General features: G+C 52.6%; 3 protein-coding genes across 4 annotated transcripts; 2 read left to right on the forward strand and 1 right to left on the reverse strand.

The window, feature by feature from the left end:
- Nucleotides 1–1,698: 1,698 nt before the first annotated feature.
- LOC139683919 (scale keratin-like) lies at nt 1,699–3,586 on the reverse strand. Of its 2 annotated transcripts, XM_071579440.1 has the most exons (3): nt 3,346–3,586; nt 2,351–2,516; nt 1,699–1,919 (listed from the first exon to the last, which is right to left on the reverse strand). In XM_071579440.1, the coding sequence occupies exons 1-3, from the start codon at nt 3,584–3,586 to the stop codon at nt 1,823–1,825; spliced, it is 504 nt and encodes a 167-aa protein (XP_071435541.1). In that variant the 3' UTR covers nt 1,699–1,822. The 2 variants fall into 2 exon arrangements, with proteins under 2 accessions (XP_071435541.1, XP_071435542.1); XM_071579441.1 differs by lacking the exons at nt 1,699–1,919; nt 2,351–2,516 and having other exon boundaries at nt 3,125–3,586.
- Nucleotides 3,587–9,833: 6,247 nt separating this feature from the next.
- LOC139683918 (scale keratin-like) lies at nt 9,834–11,772 on the forward strand. The gene is made up of 2 exons (XM_071579439.1): nt 9,834–9,867; nt 10,932–11,772. Exon 2 carries the CDS (start codon nt 10,966–10,968, stop codon nt 11,488–11,490), a length of 525 nt encoding a protein of 174 aa, XP_071435540.1. The 5' UTR covers nt 9,834–9,867; nt 10,932–10,965; the 3' UTR covers nt 11,491–11,772.
- LOC139683851 (shematrin-like protein 2) lies at nt 11,586–13,063 on the forward strand. The gene is made up of 2 exons (XM_071579348.1): nt 11,586–11,589; nt 11,865–13,063. Exons 1-2 carry the CDS (start codon nt 11,586–11,588, stop codon nt 13,061–13,063), a joined length of 1,203 nt encoding a protein of 400 aa, XP_071435449.1.
- Nucleotides 13,064–13,990: the final 927 nt, after the last annotated feature.

The raw sequence follows: 13,990 nt of genomic DNA on the forward strand, positions 1-13,990 counted from the left end.
ATCTTTAAGGTCCTTTCCAATCCAAACCATTCCAGGACTCCATGACTTAAAGCTGATGAAAACACAGAGTTGGGATTGTCCAGCCTGGAGAGGAGAAGCTTTGGGGGGACCCAACTGTGGCCTTGCAGGACCTGAAGGGGCTCCAGGAAACCTGGGGAGAGACAATTCCCAAGGGCCTGGAGGGACAGGACAAGGGGAATGGCTCCAAAATGACATATTGGATATTGGGAAGGAATTTTTGCCCCTGAGGGTGGGCAGGCCCTGGCACAGGTTGGGTAGAGAATCTCTGGCTGCCCCATCCCTGGAAGTGCCCAAGGCCAGGTTGGAACACCCTGGGACAGGGGGAGGTGTCCCTGCCCATGGCATGGGGTGGAATGGGATGATCTTTAAGGTCCTTTCCAATCCAAACCATTCCAGGATTCCATGACTTAAAGCTGATGAAAACACAGAGTTGGGATTGTCCAGCCTGGAGAGGAGAAGCTTTGGGGGGACCCAACTGTGGCCTTGCAGGACCTGAAGGGGCTCCAGGAAACCTGGGGAGAGACAATTCCCAAGGGCCTGGAGGGACAGGACAAGGGGATGGGTTCACATGGACAGAGTAGAGGTTTAGATGGAATACTTGGATACTGGGAAGGAATTGTTCCCTGTGAGGGTGGGCAGGCCCTGGCACAGGTTGTTCCATGGACTCCCCATTCCTGGAAGTGCCCAAGGCCAGGTTGGAGCAACCTGGGACAGTGGGAGGTGTCCCTGCTTGTGTCAGGGAGTGGAATGGGATGATCTTTAAGGTCCTTTCCAATCCAAACCATTCCAGGATTCCATGACTTAAAGCTGATGAAAACACAGAAGGGATTGTCCAGCCTGGAGAGGAGAAACTTTGGGGGGACCCAACTGTGGCCTTGCAGGAACTGAAAGGGGCCCAGGAAAGCTGGGAGAGACAATTCCCAAGGGCCTGGAGGGGCAGGACAAGGGGATGGGTTCACATGCTCAGAGAAGAGGGTCAGGTGGGATATGGGGATGGAATTCCTCCCTGTGAGGGTGGGCAGGCCCTGGCACAGGTTGGGCAGAGAATCTCTGGCTGCCCCATCCCTGGAGTGTCCAAGGCCAGGTTGGAGCAACCTGGAACAGTGGGAGGTGTCCCTGCCCATGGATTGGATCTGGGTGATCTTTAAGGTCCCTTCCAACCCACATCTGTGGTTCTGTGGCCATGCACATGTTCTCTGTTATGGTTTTAAAGGTGTCACCAGCACACAGAGCTCAGGAGTGGGGACTCTAATTAAGGAACATGCAGAGAAAGCTTCTCTTCCTCTTTAGCCACCACATTGTGATGATGTTGTTGCAATTCAGTGATGAAATAGGACCATCAAGGGCTCTCCGTGGAGACTTTCACTCCATGGGCAGGGTTTGCACAACACCGTTGCAGCCACATGCAGAGCTGGCAGCTCTGCCCAGCAAAGGGGGCACATTGGGCACGGATGAGGGCACAGAACCACGACAGGAGTGTTTTCAATGATGCAACAGAGGTTTAATGAGAATGAAAAGAATGAAACCACAGTGGAATCTCAAGAAGGTAAACCCAAGAAGTCAGAGGCAAATGCACTGTGAAATCTCTCACTGCATTCGGTGACAGGTGTGACAAAAAGAAGATCACAAGGACTTGAACCCACGGAAATATCAGGAAATAATTCAGAGGGATGAAAGGAGAGGTGAGGGCGCTGAGCAGGAGCCATGAGGGCTTCCACAGAGCTCCCACTCAGCAGCTCAGGGGTGGATCTGCACTTTGCCTTTCCCTTCTCCATCATTCCAGGGGGTTCTCCTGCTCTGCTCAGCAGGTCCCGCAGCTGCCACGGCCATACCTGTTGTACCAGGAGTAAGGGCTGCAGGAGCCAAAGCCATAGGGCCTTCCATAGCCATACAGGCCCCTGGAGCCCCCACAGCCCCACAGACCCCCATAGCCCAGGGAGCCATAACCCCCATAGCCCCACAGACCCCCATAGCCCAGGGAGCCATAACCCCCATAGCCACAGAGACCCCCATAGCCCAGGGAGGAGCCCCCATAGCCCACAGACCCCCATAGCCCAGGGAGCCATAACCCCCATAGCCATAGAGACCCCCATAGCCCAGGGAGCCATAGCCCCCATAACCCCACATACCCCCATAGCCCAGGGAGGAGCCCCCACAGCCCCACAGACCCCCATAGCCCAGGGAGCCATAACCCCCATAGCCCCACAGACCCCCATAGCCCAGGGAGGAGCCCCCATAGCCATAGAGACCCCCATAGCCTAGGGAGCCATAACCCCCATAGCCCCACAGACCTCCATAGCTCAGGGAGCCATAGCCCCCATAACCCCACATACCCCCATAGCCCAGGGAGGAGCCCCCACAGCCCCACAGACCCCCATAGCCCAGGGAGCCATAACCCCCATAGCCCCACAGACCCCCATAGCCCAGGGAGGAGCCCCCATAGCCATAGAGACCCCCATAGCCTAGGGAGCCATAACCCCCATAGCCCCACAGACCTCCATAGCTCAGGGAGCCATAACCTCCATAGCCATAGAGACCCCCATAGGCCAGGGAGCCATAACCCCCATAGCCATAGAGACCCCCATAGCCCAGGGGGCCATAGCCCCCATAGCCCCACAGACCCCCATAGCCCAGGGAGGAGCCCCCATAGCCCCACAGACCCCCATAGCCCAGGGAGCCATAACCCCCATACCCCCACAGACCCCCATAGCCCAGGGAGCCCCAAGAGCCTCCAACAATGGGGGCTCCAGCAGATGAGGGCACAGAACCACAACACGAGTGTTTTCAATGATGCAACAGAGGTTTAATGAGAATGAAAAGAATGAAACCACAGTGGAATCTCAAGAAGGTAAACCCAAGAAGTCAGAGGCAAATGCACTGTGAAATCTCTCACTGCATTCGGTGACAGGTGTGACAAAAAGAAGATCACAAGGACTTGAACCCACGGAAATATCAGGAAATAATTCAAAGGGCTGAAAGGAGAGGTGAGGGCACTGAGCAGGAGCCATGAGGGCTTCCACAGAGCTCCCACTCAGCAGCTCAGGGGTGGATCTGCACTTTGCCTTTCCCTTCTCCATCATTCCAAGGGGTTCTCCTGCTCTGCTCAGCAGGTCCCGCAGCTGCCACGGCCATACCTGTTGTACCAGGAGTAAGGGCTGCAGGAGCCAAAGCCACAGGGCCTTCCATAGCCATACAGGCCCCTGGAGCCCCCACAGCCCCACAGACCCCCATAGCCCAGGGAGCCATAACCCCCATAGCCATAGAGACCCCCATAGCCCAGGGAGCCATAACCCCCATAGCCATAGAGACCCCCATAGCCATAACCCCCATAGCCCAGGGAGCCCCAAGAGCCTCCAACAACGGGGGCTCCAGCAGATCCCACGACGGAATCCTGAGGGAAGGAGCTGAGGATGGGTCCAGGGAAGGTGACCACCACGGGGGGTGGCTGGATCAGGGTGGTGGAGTCGGGGCACTGGCGCACACAGGGCTCGTTGGCGCTGTCAGCGAGGGGCTGGGGGCGGGCGACGCCGCAGGCAGAGCCGGGGTACAGGTCGTAGCAGGACATCTCGTAGGGTTGAAGCTCACCTGCAACACACAGTGATGATCAGGCTACAGAGAAGACAATTCCATTCTGTTATAGAATCATAGAATTGATTGGGTTGGAAAAGACCTCCCAGATCATCAAGTCCAACCCTTGATCCAACCCCACTGTGATCACCAGCCCAGGGCACTCTGTGCCCTGGGCTGGTGATCACAGTGGGGTTGGATCAAAACGTGGTGGATCACAGTGGGGTTGGATCAAGATGTGGTGGATTCTCATTCAGTGCCACATCCACAGAATCATAGAATGGATTGGGTTGGAAAAGACCTCTGAGATCATCAAGTCCAACCCTTGGTCCAACTCCAGTCCCTTTACCAGATCATGGCACTCAGTGCCACGGCCAAGCTCAGCTGAAAATCCTCCAGGGATGGGGAATCCACCCCCTCTCTGGGCAGCCCATTCCAATCCCTGAGCACTCTCTCTGCAAAGAATTTTTTCCTGATTTCCAACTTCAATTTCCCCTGGCAGAGCTTGAGCCCATCGTGCCCCCTTGTCCTATTGCTGAGTGCCTGGGAGAAGAGACCAACCCCCACCTGGCCAGAACTTCCCTTCAGGGAGTTCCAGACAGTGCTGAGGTCACCTCTGAGCCTCCTCTTCTCCAGGCTGAACACCCCCAGCTCCCTCAGCCTCTCCCCACAGCACTTGTGCTCCAGTCCCTTCTCCAGCCTCGTTGCTCTTCTCAGTTGGGTTGGAAGAGACCTCTGAGATCATCAAATCCAACCCTTGATCCAACCCCACTGGGATCACTCTGGCACTCTGTGCCCTGGGCTGGTGATCACAGTGGGGTTGGATCAAGACATGGTGGATCAAGACATGGTGGGGTTGGATCAAGACCTGGTGGATTCTCACTCAGTGCCACATCCACAGAATTACAGAATGGTTTGGGTTGGAAGAGACCTCTGAGATCATCAAGTCCAACCCTTGGTCCAACTCCAGTCCCTTTACCAGATCATGGCACTCAGTGCCACGGCCAAGCTCAGTTGAAAAACCTCCAGGGATGGGGAATCCACCCCCTCTCTGGGCAGCCCATTCTTTCTGTTCTTTGCTGGGTGTCTTTGGGGTTGCTTTTTGAATCCAGAGTAATGAAATCTAATTTTGGTGGGAGGTAGAAATTTGTGTGTGTTTTGTGTCCTAATTTTCTTTTAGTTTTCTCCTTTCTCTATAAATGTATAAACCTGTTTTGACTTTCTAGTTTATTTTCCTTTCTCCCTTTTCTTGGCAGGTTTTGACTCTGTATTGGGCAGTTGGTATTTTGCCAGCTCAACCCAAGGCACATTCCAAGGATGTGACTGGAGCAATGCCAGGTATTAATTTCCCCCCTCAAGTCATCACAAGATGAAAGAATTCTCCACAATCCCAACTGATGCTTAGATCATCATTACAAATAAATTTGAAAGGCCTCATAAACACCAGTAATGAACCCAACAATTTCATCATCTTGGTGATGACATGTTTGAAATTGGGAAGGCCAATCAGGGCTGATCTTGTACCTCCAAGTTCTGATATAAAAGCTCTTCTCTCTCATCACTTCTCATTCAAATTAAAACATTCAGCATTAAAACAGCCAGTCAAGGATTCTGAGTAAAGAAATTGAGTTCCTTCTTTGCAATCTCAAGAGCCTTTTTTTTTCCACAAAGTAGATTTCCAGAAGTTCTCTAAGTGTTGTCAGTTCAACATGTGGGGAATGTTCCACCTTGCTGAGAAAACCTCATCCTTCAGAACATCCTGCAAAGAACTAAGATGTGGGTTTGCACCATCCAGCCTTTGCAAACTGTTTCCACGACACTTTGCAGCCACTTTTCCAACATCTGCACCTCAAACAACTTTTCCCCCCAACAAGAAACAGTAAAACATCTCTACAGAAGACGTTTCTGGTGGTACTGAGATCAAAGCAGGGACAATTCAAAGGGTAGGTTGGGATTTCCTGATTTCATCCTTGTTTCTTGATACTTCTTTAGACAATAATACTCTTTGTGGTTAATCCCAGAGTTCCAGAGTCACTGAGGTTGGAAAAGCCCTCCAGGACCATCAAGTCCACCCTGTGTCCCATCCCCACCTTGTCAAGTCCACCCTGTGTCCCATCCCCACCTTGTCACCCAGTGCCATGTCCTGTCATTCCTTGGACACCTCCAGGGGTGGGGACTCCACCCCGTCCCTGGACAGCCCCTTCCAAGGTCTCCCCACCCTTTTCAGGGAGAAATTCCTCCTCATGTCCCACCTGAACCTCCTGTCAGGGAGCTCTAGAGTGAGAAGTTCCCCCCTGAGCTTCCTTTTCTCCAGGATGAGCCACCTCAGCTCCTTCAGCTGTTCCTCACAGAACTGACTTACCCTTCAACTTGTCCCCTCAACAACACATTTCAAGAACTTACATTATACAATCCATAAAAAAGTCCCAGTGACTCAACAAACCTTCTGCTGAAGTTTTGGAAGCTGCTTTGGTGCCTCCACCTTCTACTAACAGGAAACAATGTTTGCAAACCCCAGTTTTACCCTTTCAAACCCAAACACGTGGGTGTCCAACACCAGATGAAGAGAAATAAACTCAGAATAAAACAATCTACCATCATTAACAATCTCAGAGCACTTGTGAATGATCCCAACCTCAAATAAACCAGACTAAAAGAGACATTGGAATTTTAGGCAAGAATTCCCACAGATTGGTGCTTACCCTTCTCAAGGAGGTGACCAGAGAGAGGAAGGTGAAGTGAAGAGCTCTGGCTTGGCAGAGCTTTTATACAGTTCCCAAGATCCCAGGGATCAACTTAAGGTGCAATTTGTGGATGTGCATAATTGGGGCAAACCCAAAACTTGTATGCCACGTAGGTCCTCAAAGTTTTGCTGACTCTCTGTTTGTTTGTGGCTCCCAAGTCTCGTGAAACACGATGGGGAAATTCGTCACAGGAACCTCTTTCATCTCAGACGGTGCCATCCCCATTCCTGTTATCATTCCATTCACATCCTCGGCATTACAGCAGGAATTATCCTAATGCTCTTCCTTGGCTTGTCCACTTTTGATGGCAAAACCTGTCTGCTCACCTGATGGGCACAATTTTTGGCCATTAAGCCCAGGCTATAACATACGTGGAGAGAAGATCATTCGGAACAGCTCAGGGGTCATCAATTTGGTCTTCATGGTTTGGACTCTCAGCTACTTAATTCAAGAGCAATGTTGAACCCAGAGGATGGCATGGAGAGCATCTGGTGGTAATTAAATGCTTTTCTGTTACAGAATCACGGAGTTATTTAGGTTGGAAAAGCCCTACAAGGTCACCGAGTCCAACCCCGTGTTCCATCCCCACCTTGTCACTCAGTGCCACATCCAGGCATTCCTTGGACACCTCCAGGGGTGGGGCAGCCACAAGGATGGATTTAGGCTGGAAAAACTCTCCAAGGTCACCGAGTCCACCCTGTGTCCCATCCCCACCTTGTCACCCAGTGCCACCTCCAGGTGTTCCTTGGACACCTCCAGGGGTGGGGACTCCACCACCTCCCTGGGCAGCCCCTTCCAAGGACTCCCCACCCTTTCCACAAAGAAATTCCTCCTCATGTCCCACCTGCCCCTCCCCTGGCACAGCCTGAGGCCCTTTGCCCTTGGCCTGTCCCTGTTCCCTGGCAGAAGATCCCACCCTTGCCCTTGGCCTGTCCCTCTTCCCTGGCACAAGATCCCACCCTTGCCCTTGGCCTGTCCCTCTTCCCTGGCACAAGATCCCACCCTTGCCCTTGGCCTGTCCCTGTTCCCTGGCAGAAGATCCCACCCTTGCCCTGGATCCCTCAGGGATTGCAGAGCCAGAAGGTCCCCCCTGAGCCTCCTTTTCTCCAGGCTGAGCCCCCCCATCTCCCTCAGGAGTTCTCCAGACCCTCCTCCTGCTGCTCCAGCCCCGTTCTCATCCTTGGCCAAGCTCCAGCCCCTCAGTGTCTCTCCTGGACAATAAACACCCACCACAAGACTCTCATCCTTCCTTTTTGGTTTTCTTCCCTCTTTCCACACCATGTGAACCCTCCTGGGTTTCTCCTTCCCTTCATGTCCATCTCTGGGGAGCTCCTGCTCACCAAACCTGTTTGGATCCCTCAGGGATTGCAGAGCCAGAAGGTCCCCCCTGAGCCTCCTTTTCTCCAGGCTGAGCCCCCCCAGCTCTCTGAACACAAATATGGTCTCATCTCATGACCGAGGGACTTGGGGAAGCACCTCTTGCTTTTTCTGTTGTGCCTTCAGTCCTGGATGACTCTCCCTCTGCTTTTCTCAAACTCTGACAGGTCCTTCAGGCCATTTTAAGCAGAAGGCAGAGACAGAACATCCTTTCAAAGCACTGACATTCTCCTAACAGGTCTGTCTCTCACTGCATTTATAGAATAACAGAATCATGGAATGGTTTGTGTTGGAAAGGACCTTAAAGATCATCTCATTCCACCTCCTGCCATGTGTAGGGACACCTTCCACTAGACCAGGTTGCTCCAAGCTCCATCCAACCTGACCTTGAACTCTTGAACCCAGAGAAAAACCAAAACCTCAGAGAACTGTGGCTGCTTCAGCCCTGAAAGAGTCTTTGAATCAAACTCAGCTCATGAAATTCAATTTTTTTTTAGATTCCATTGATATTTTCATTCCTTCCACATCTGAAGAAACCCTGAAGGTGCACAAATCTCTTGCCTTCAGCCACAAACTGATTGCACCAAGGTCAAATATCTCAACCAAGGTATTTGAATGTGATGTCATTCCCTAATTGCAAGGCACCCAAATCCAGGTCCATGCCTTTAATCTGGTGGATCATCTGCAGCATTTGAATAGACTTGTTCCCTGGAAGCTTGAAAATATCCTTGTCCAAAACCCCTTTTAACCACCACAAAGGTTGGGAGCTCCACCTCATCATTTAGAGATAATCTGTGGCACAGAGTCTGCAATATTGAAACAGCCCAATCTGTAAACAAAGGGAAAATGAGCCTTTGTTTGTACCAAACATTCCAAATTCATAATTGGACACAGAAACCTCCCCCTTTATGGAAACAGGAGGTCACAAATTCCCAAGAATCCAAGTCAATCACTTCAAGCCCTTTCATCCCATTCCAATTTTGCACCAAAAGATCCATTTGTACTGAAAAAAATCTCGTGTTTCCACAGGTCTGTTCAATATTTTCAAAGACCATCTTGGTCCTGAAATTGAACCATCAGTACCTGGGAAAAGTCTCTTGGGGATCTTTGATCCCTTTGTGGCTTTTGTTGACTCCAGAAACTCCTTCCTTGTTTATCTCCAAACTCAAAAGAGGCCTCAGGAGGGTCAGGGTTTCCTCTCTGTCTCCTACATGGAATTCTGCACTTGGCCCTACACGTTTTGGGAAGACCCCACAACTCCTTGAGTTGATGAATGGAGAAACTGCTTCAGGTCACCTCTGTATGGAAAGAGTTCTCAGCACTCCAAAATTAAGGATTCAATCGTTTTTCCTGCTCAAGGTTGAATTTTATTCTCCAGATAAACCCTGATTAGAGACTGAAGCACATGTTGGAGGTCCCTGGAGCTGCTGCTGCTTTTGTGGGCCTGGCAGAACCCAAGGACTGTTTGGGCAACTCTCTCAGGCATGTGATGGGATTGTTTGGGCCAGGAATTGATGACTTTGATGGTCCCTGTGGGTCCCTTTAAGCTCAGGGTGTTCCACAATTCTCTGATTCTGAACCAAATTCCTCTCATTACATCCCACTGGAAAACATCATCAACTCCCAAGGGTGCTGTGACCTCCAACTGTAGGTGGGGAGGTTAAACAAGCAGAAACCACCCCCAGACTTCCTGCATTCCACATGGACAGCCTTTAACTTCTGTCCTGGCAGCTTGTAATGGGAATTAGAGGCACTTAAACAAATCCCCCCCTCCATGACACTGCAGTTTGTAGCTCCAACAAACCCCTGAGACGCTCTCCAGGTGTGAAGTTCACACCAAGAAAAGCTGCTCAGAAATTCCTGCTGTAATTCCAAAGAAGTGACTGGAGCCATGTCAGGTATTAATTTCCCCCCCAAGTCATCACAAGATGAAAGAATTCTCCGTAATCTCAAGTGATGCTTAGATCATTGTTACAAACAAATTTGAGAGGCCTCATAAACACCAATAATGAACCCAATAATTTCATCATCTTGGTGGTGGCGTGGTTGAAGTTGGGAAGGGCAACTGGTGCTGATCTTGTACCTCCAAGCTCTGATATAAAAGCCCTTCTCTCTCATTGCTCCTCCAAACACTTCCCTTGACTTCTTGGTGCCTTGGGTAAGTTTGATTCTTCTCTGTTGCTCTCAGAGTGTCTTTTCAGTGCTGGTTTCAACTGGAGTTGATGTTCACCATCCATTCTGTTGGGTGTAAATGCTTTGACTGGTGACAGAGGTTCTAATGAAGAGGTTCTTCACTCTCTGGGGTGGCTGATGCACCTTCCTGGTACCCTGTGGAGTGAGGCCAGAGCAGCTGTGACAGCCCCATCCCTGGAGGTGTCCAAGGCCTGGTTGAAGCAACCTGGGATGGTGGGAGGTGTCCTTGCCCATGGCAGGGCATTGGGATTAGATGAGCTTAAAAACCTATTCCAACCAAAACCATTTCAGGTTTCTATGACTGGTTCACTTCTAATTAGTCTTACAAAGAGCAGGAAGTTGGACTTGGCCCTTATGAGTCCCTTCCATGCTGAGATAGTCTCTGATTCTGTGATTCTCTGATTCTCACTTTGACACCTTTAATGCATCTCAAAATTTGCATATAAGGTTCAATGTTTGATAATGAGCAACACTTGTCCTGCTACAGCAAATCTGGTTCTCCTTTACTTTCCTGCTTTCAAATTCTTCCTCAAAACTCTGCCAAAGGACTCACAGGACACAGCGAAGGACAGATTTGCTCTTTACTGTCTTGTCAAATGGCTTTCTGAGAAATCCAGGCAGCTGCAATCCTATAATCTGTTGTTCCCTTGACTCTCATCAAAACTGGGATGAGTGGGAAGAGGGAGCTACTGTAATTAAGTTCTCCATAAGCTCCATCTCCTGCTGAACCCAAAGCCGGGTTTTCCTGCTGACTCATCCAATGACCTTGGACAAAGTCACTTTGCTCTCTGTGCTTTTGCTCCTTGGTTTCCTGTTTAATGTGTGAAAATACATCTTAGTTTTTATGGGGTATCCTGAGGGACAAGATTCCTGAGCAAGGTGGGACATTCCCCACGTGTTGCGTCGACAACGTTTAGAGAACTTCTGAAAATCCTCTTCGTGAAAAGTATTAAAATCACACAGCGAGAAATCAAATTATTCACCCTGACTGGTTGTTTCTAATGTTGAATTTTGATGTCTTCTTTTCAGTCTCATTCTTCAGTGTGAGCTCCAACCCTACGAGATGTCCTGCTACGACCTGTACCCCGGCTCTGCCTGCGGCGTCGCCCGCCCCCAGCCCCTCGCTGACAGCGCCAACGAGCCCTGTGTGCGCCAGTGCCCCGACTCCACCACCCTGATCCAGCCACCCCCCGTGGTGGTCACCTTCCCTGGACCCATCCTCAGCTCCTTCCCTCAGGATTCCGTCGTGGGATCTGCTGGAGCCCCCGTTGTTGGAGGCTCTTGGGGCTCCCTGGGCTATGGGGGTTATGGCTATGGGGGTTATGGCTCCCTGGGCTATGGGGGTCTCTATGGCTCTGGGGGTTATGGCTCCCTGGGCTATGGGGGTCTCTATGGCTATGGGGGTTATGGCTCCCTGGGCTATGGGGGTCTGTGGGGCTATGGGGGCTCCTCCCTGGGCTATGGGGGTCTGTGGGGCTGTGGGGGCTCCAGGGGCCTGTATGGCTATGGAAGGCCCTATGGCTTTGGCTCCTGCAGCCCTTACTCCTGGTACAACAGGTATGGCCGTGGCAGCTGCGGGACCTGCTGAGCAGAGCAGGAGAACCCCCTGGAATGATGGAGAAGGGAAAGGCAAAGTGCAGATCCACCCCTGAGTGGCTGAGTGGGAGCTCTGTGGAAGCCCTCATGGGTCCTGCTCAGTGCCCTCACCTCTCCTTTCAGCCCTTTGAATTATTTCCTGATATTTCCGTGGGTTCAAGTCCTTGTGATCTTCTTTTTGTCACACCTGTCACCGAATGCAGTGAGAGATTTCACAGTGCATTTCCCTCTGACTTCTTGGGTTTACCTTCTTGAGATTCCAATGTGGTTTCATTCTTTTCATTCTCATTAAACTTCTGTTGCATCATTGAAAACACTCGTGTTGTGGTTCTGTGCCCTCATCTGCTGGAGCCCCCATTGTTGGAGGCTCTTGGGGCTCCCTGGGCTATGGGGGTCTGTGGGGCTATGGGGGTTATGGCTATGGAGGTTATGGCTCCCTGGGCTATGGGGGTCTCTATGGCTATGGGGGTTATGGCTATGGGGGTTATGGCTATGGAGGATATGGCTCCCTGGGCTATGGGGGTCTGTGGGGCTATGGGGGTTATGGCTCCCTGGGCTATGGGGGTCTGTGGGGCTATGGGGGCTATGGCTCCCTGGGCTATGGGGGTCTGTGGGGCTGTGGGGGCTATGGCTCCCTGGGCTGTGGGGGTCTGTGGGGCTATGGGGGCTCCTCCCTGGGCTATGGGGGTCTGTGGGGCTATGGGGGCTCCTCCCTGGGCTATGGGGGTCTCTATGGCTATGGGGGCTATGGCTCCCTGGGCTATGGGGGTCTGTGGGGCTATGGGGGCTCCTCCCTGGGCTATGGGGGTCTGTGGGGCTATGGGGGTATTGGCTGCCTGGGCTATGGGGGTCTCTATGGCTATGGGGGCTCCTCCCTGGGCTATGGGGGTCTGTGGGGCTATGGGGGCTCCTCCCTGGGCTATGGGGGTCTCTATGGCTATGGGGGCTATGGCTCCCTGGGCTATGGGGGTCTGTGGGGCTATGGGGGCTATGGCTCCCTGGGCTATGGGGGTCTGTGGGGCTATGGGGGCTCCTCCCTGGGCTATGGGGGTCTGTGGGGCTATGGGGGTTATGGCCCCCTGGGCTATGGGGGTTATGGCTATGGGGGTTGTGGCCCTCTGGGCTATGGGGGTCTCTATGGCTATGGGGGTTGTGGCTCCCTGGGCTATGGGGGTCTGTGGGGCTATGGGGGTTATGGCTGCCTGGGCTATGGGGGTCTCTATGGCTATGGGGGCTCCTCCCTGGGCTATGGGGGTCTCTATGGCTATGGGGGCTCCTCCCTGGGCTATGGGGGTCTGTGGGGCTATGGGAGCTATGGCTCCCTGGGCTATGGGGGTCTCTATGGCTATGGGGGTTGTGGCCCCCTGGGCTATGGGGGTCTCTATGGCTATGGGGGTTATGGCTATGGGGGTTATGGCTCCCCAGGCTATGGAGGTCTCTATGGCTATGGGGGTTATGGCTCCCTGGGCTATGGGGGTCTGTGGAGCTATGGGGGTTATGGGTCCCTGGGCTATGGGGGTCTCTATGGCTATGGGGGCTCCTCCCTGGGCTATGGGGGTCTGTGAAGCTATGGGGGTTATGGCTCCCCAGGCTATGGAGGTCTCTATGGCTATGGGGGTTATGGCTCCCTGGGCTATGGGGGTCTGTGGGGCTATGGGGGCTCCTCCCTGGGCTATGGGGGTCTGTGGGGCTATGGGGTATTGGCTGCCTGGGCTATGGGGGTCTCCATGGCTATGGGGGCTCCTCCCTGGGCTATGGGGGTCTGTGGGACTATGGGGGCTATGGCCCCCTGGGCTATGGGGGTCTCTATGGCTATGGGGGTTGTGGCCCCCTGGGCTATGGGGGTCTGTGGGGCTATGGGGGCTCCTCCCTGGGCTATGGGGGTCTGTGGGGCTGTGGGGGTTATGGCTCCCTGGGCTATGGGGGTCTGTGGGGCTGTGGGGGCTCCTCCCTGGGCTATGGGGGTCTGTGAGGCTATGGGGGTTATGGCTGCCTGGGCTATGGGGGTCTGTGGGGCTGTGGGGGTTATGGCTCCCTGGGCTATGGGGGTCTGTGGGGCTGTGGGGGCTCCAGGGGCCTGTATGGCTATGGAAGGCCCTATGGCTTTGGCTCCTGCAGCCCTTACTCCTGGTACAACAGGTATGGCCGTGGCTGGACCTGCTGAACCCCACAGAGATACCCCTGAGTAAGGAATAATTGGCAACTGAGGGATCCAACCTTGATTCACAGTGGTGGCCCCACAGGAGGTGGTGTTGTGACCACATCCAACCCCATTCCAGTGGGATGGAATCCCACACCACCTCCTTCATTTATTCCTCCTTTACTTATGGTCTTCTGAGCCTTTTTTTTTCCATCTGTGTCATGAGTGGGATAAAACAAGCCATTTGTATCCTTCTAAATGTAACTTCAGTGTCCAAAGGAAGAAGGACAATTCCCTGCAATCTGAGATTCTTGCCATCCTACAGTGCTTTTCTGTGGATGCTTCTTTCTCA

Source organism: Pithys albifrons, chromosome 30 (genome assembly GCF_047495875.1).
Source record: "Pithys albifrons albifrons isolate INPA30051 chromosome 30, PitAlb_v1, whole genome shotgun sequence".
In the NCBI taxonomy this organism is placed as follows: Eukaryota; Metazoa; Chordata; class Aves; order Passeriformes; family Thamnophilidae; genus Pithys; species Pithys albifrons.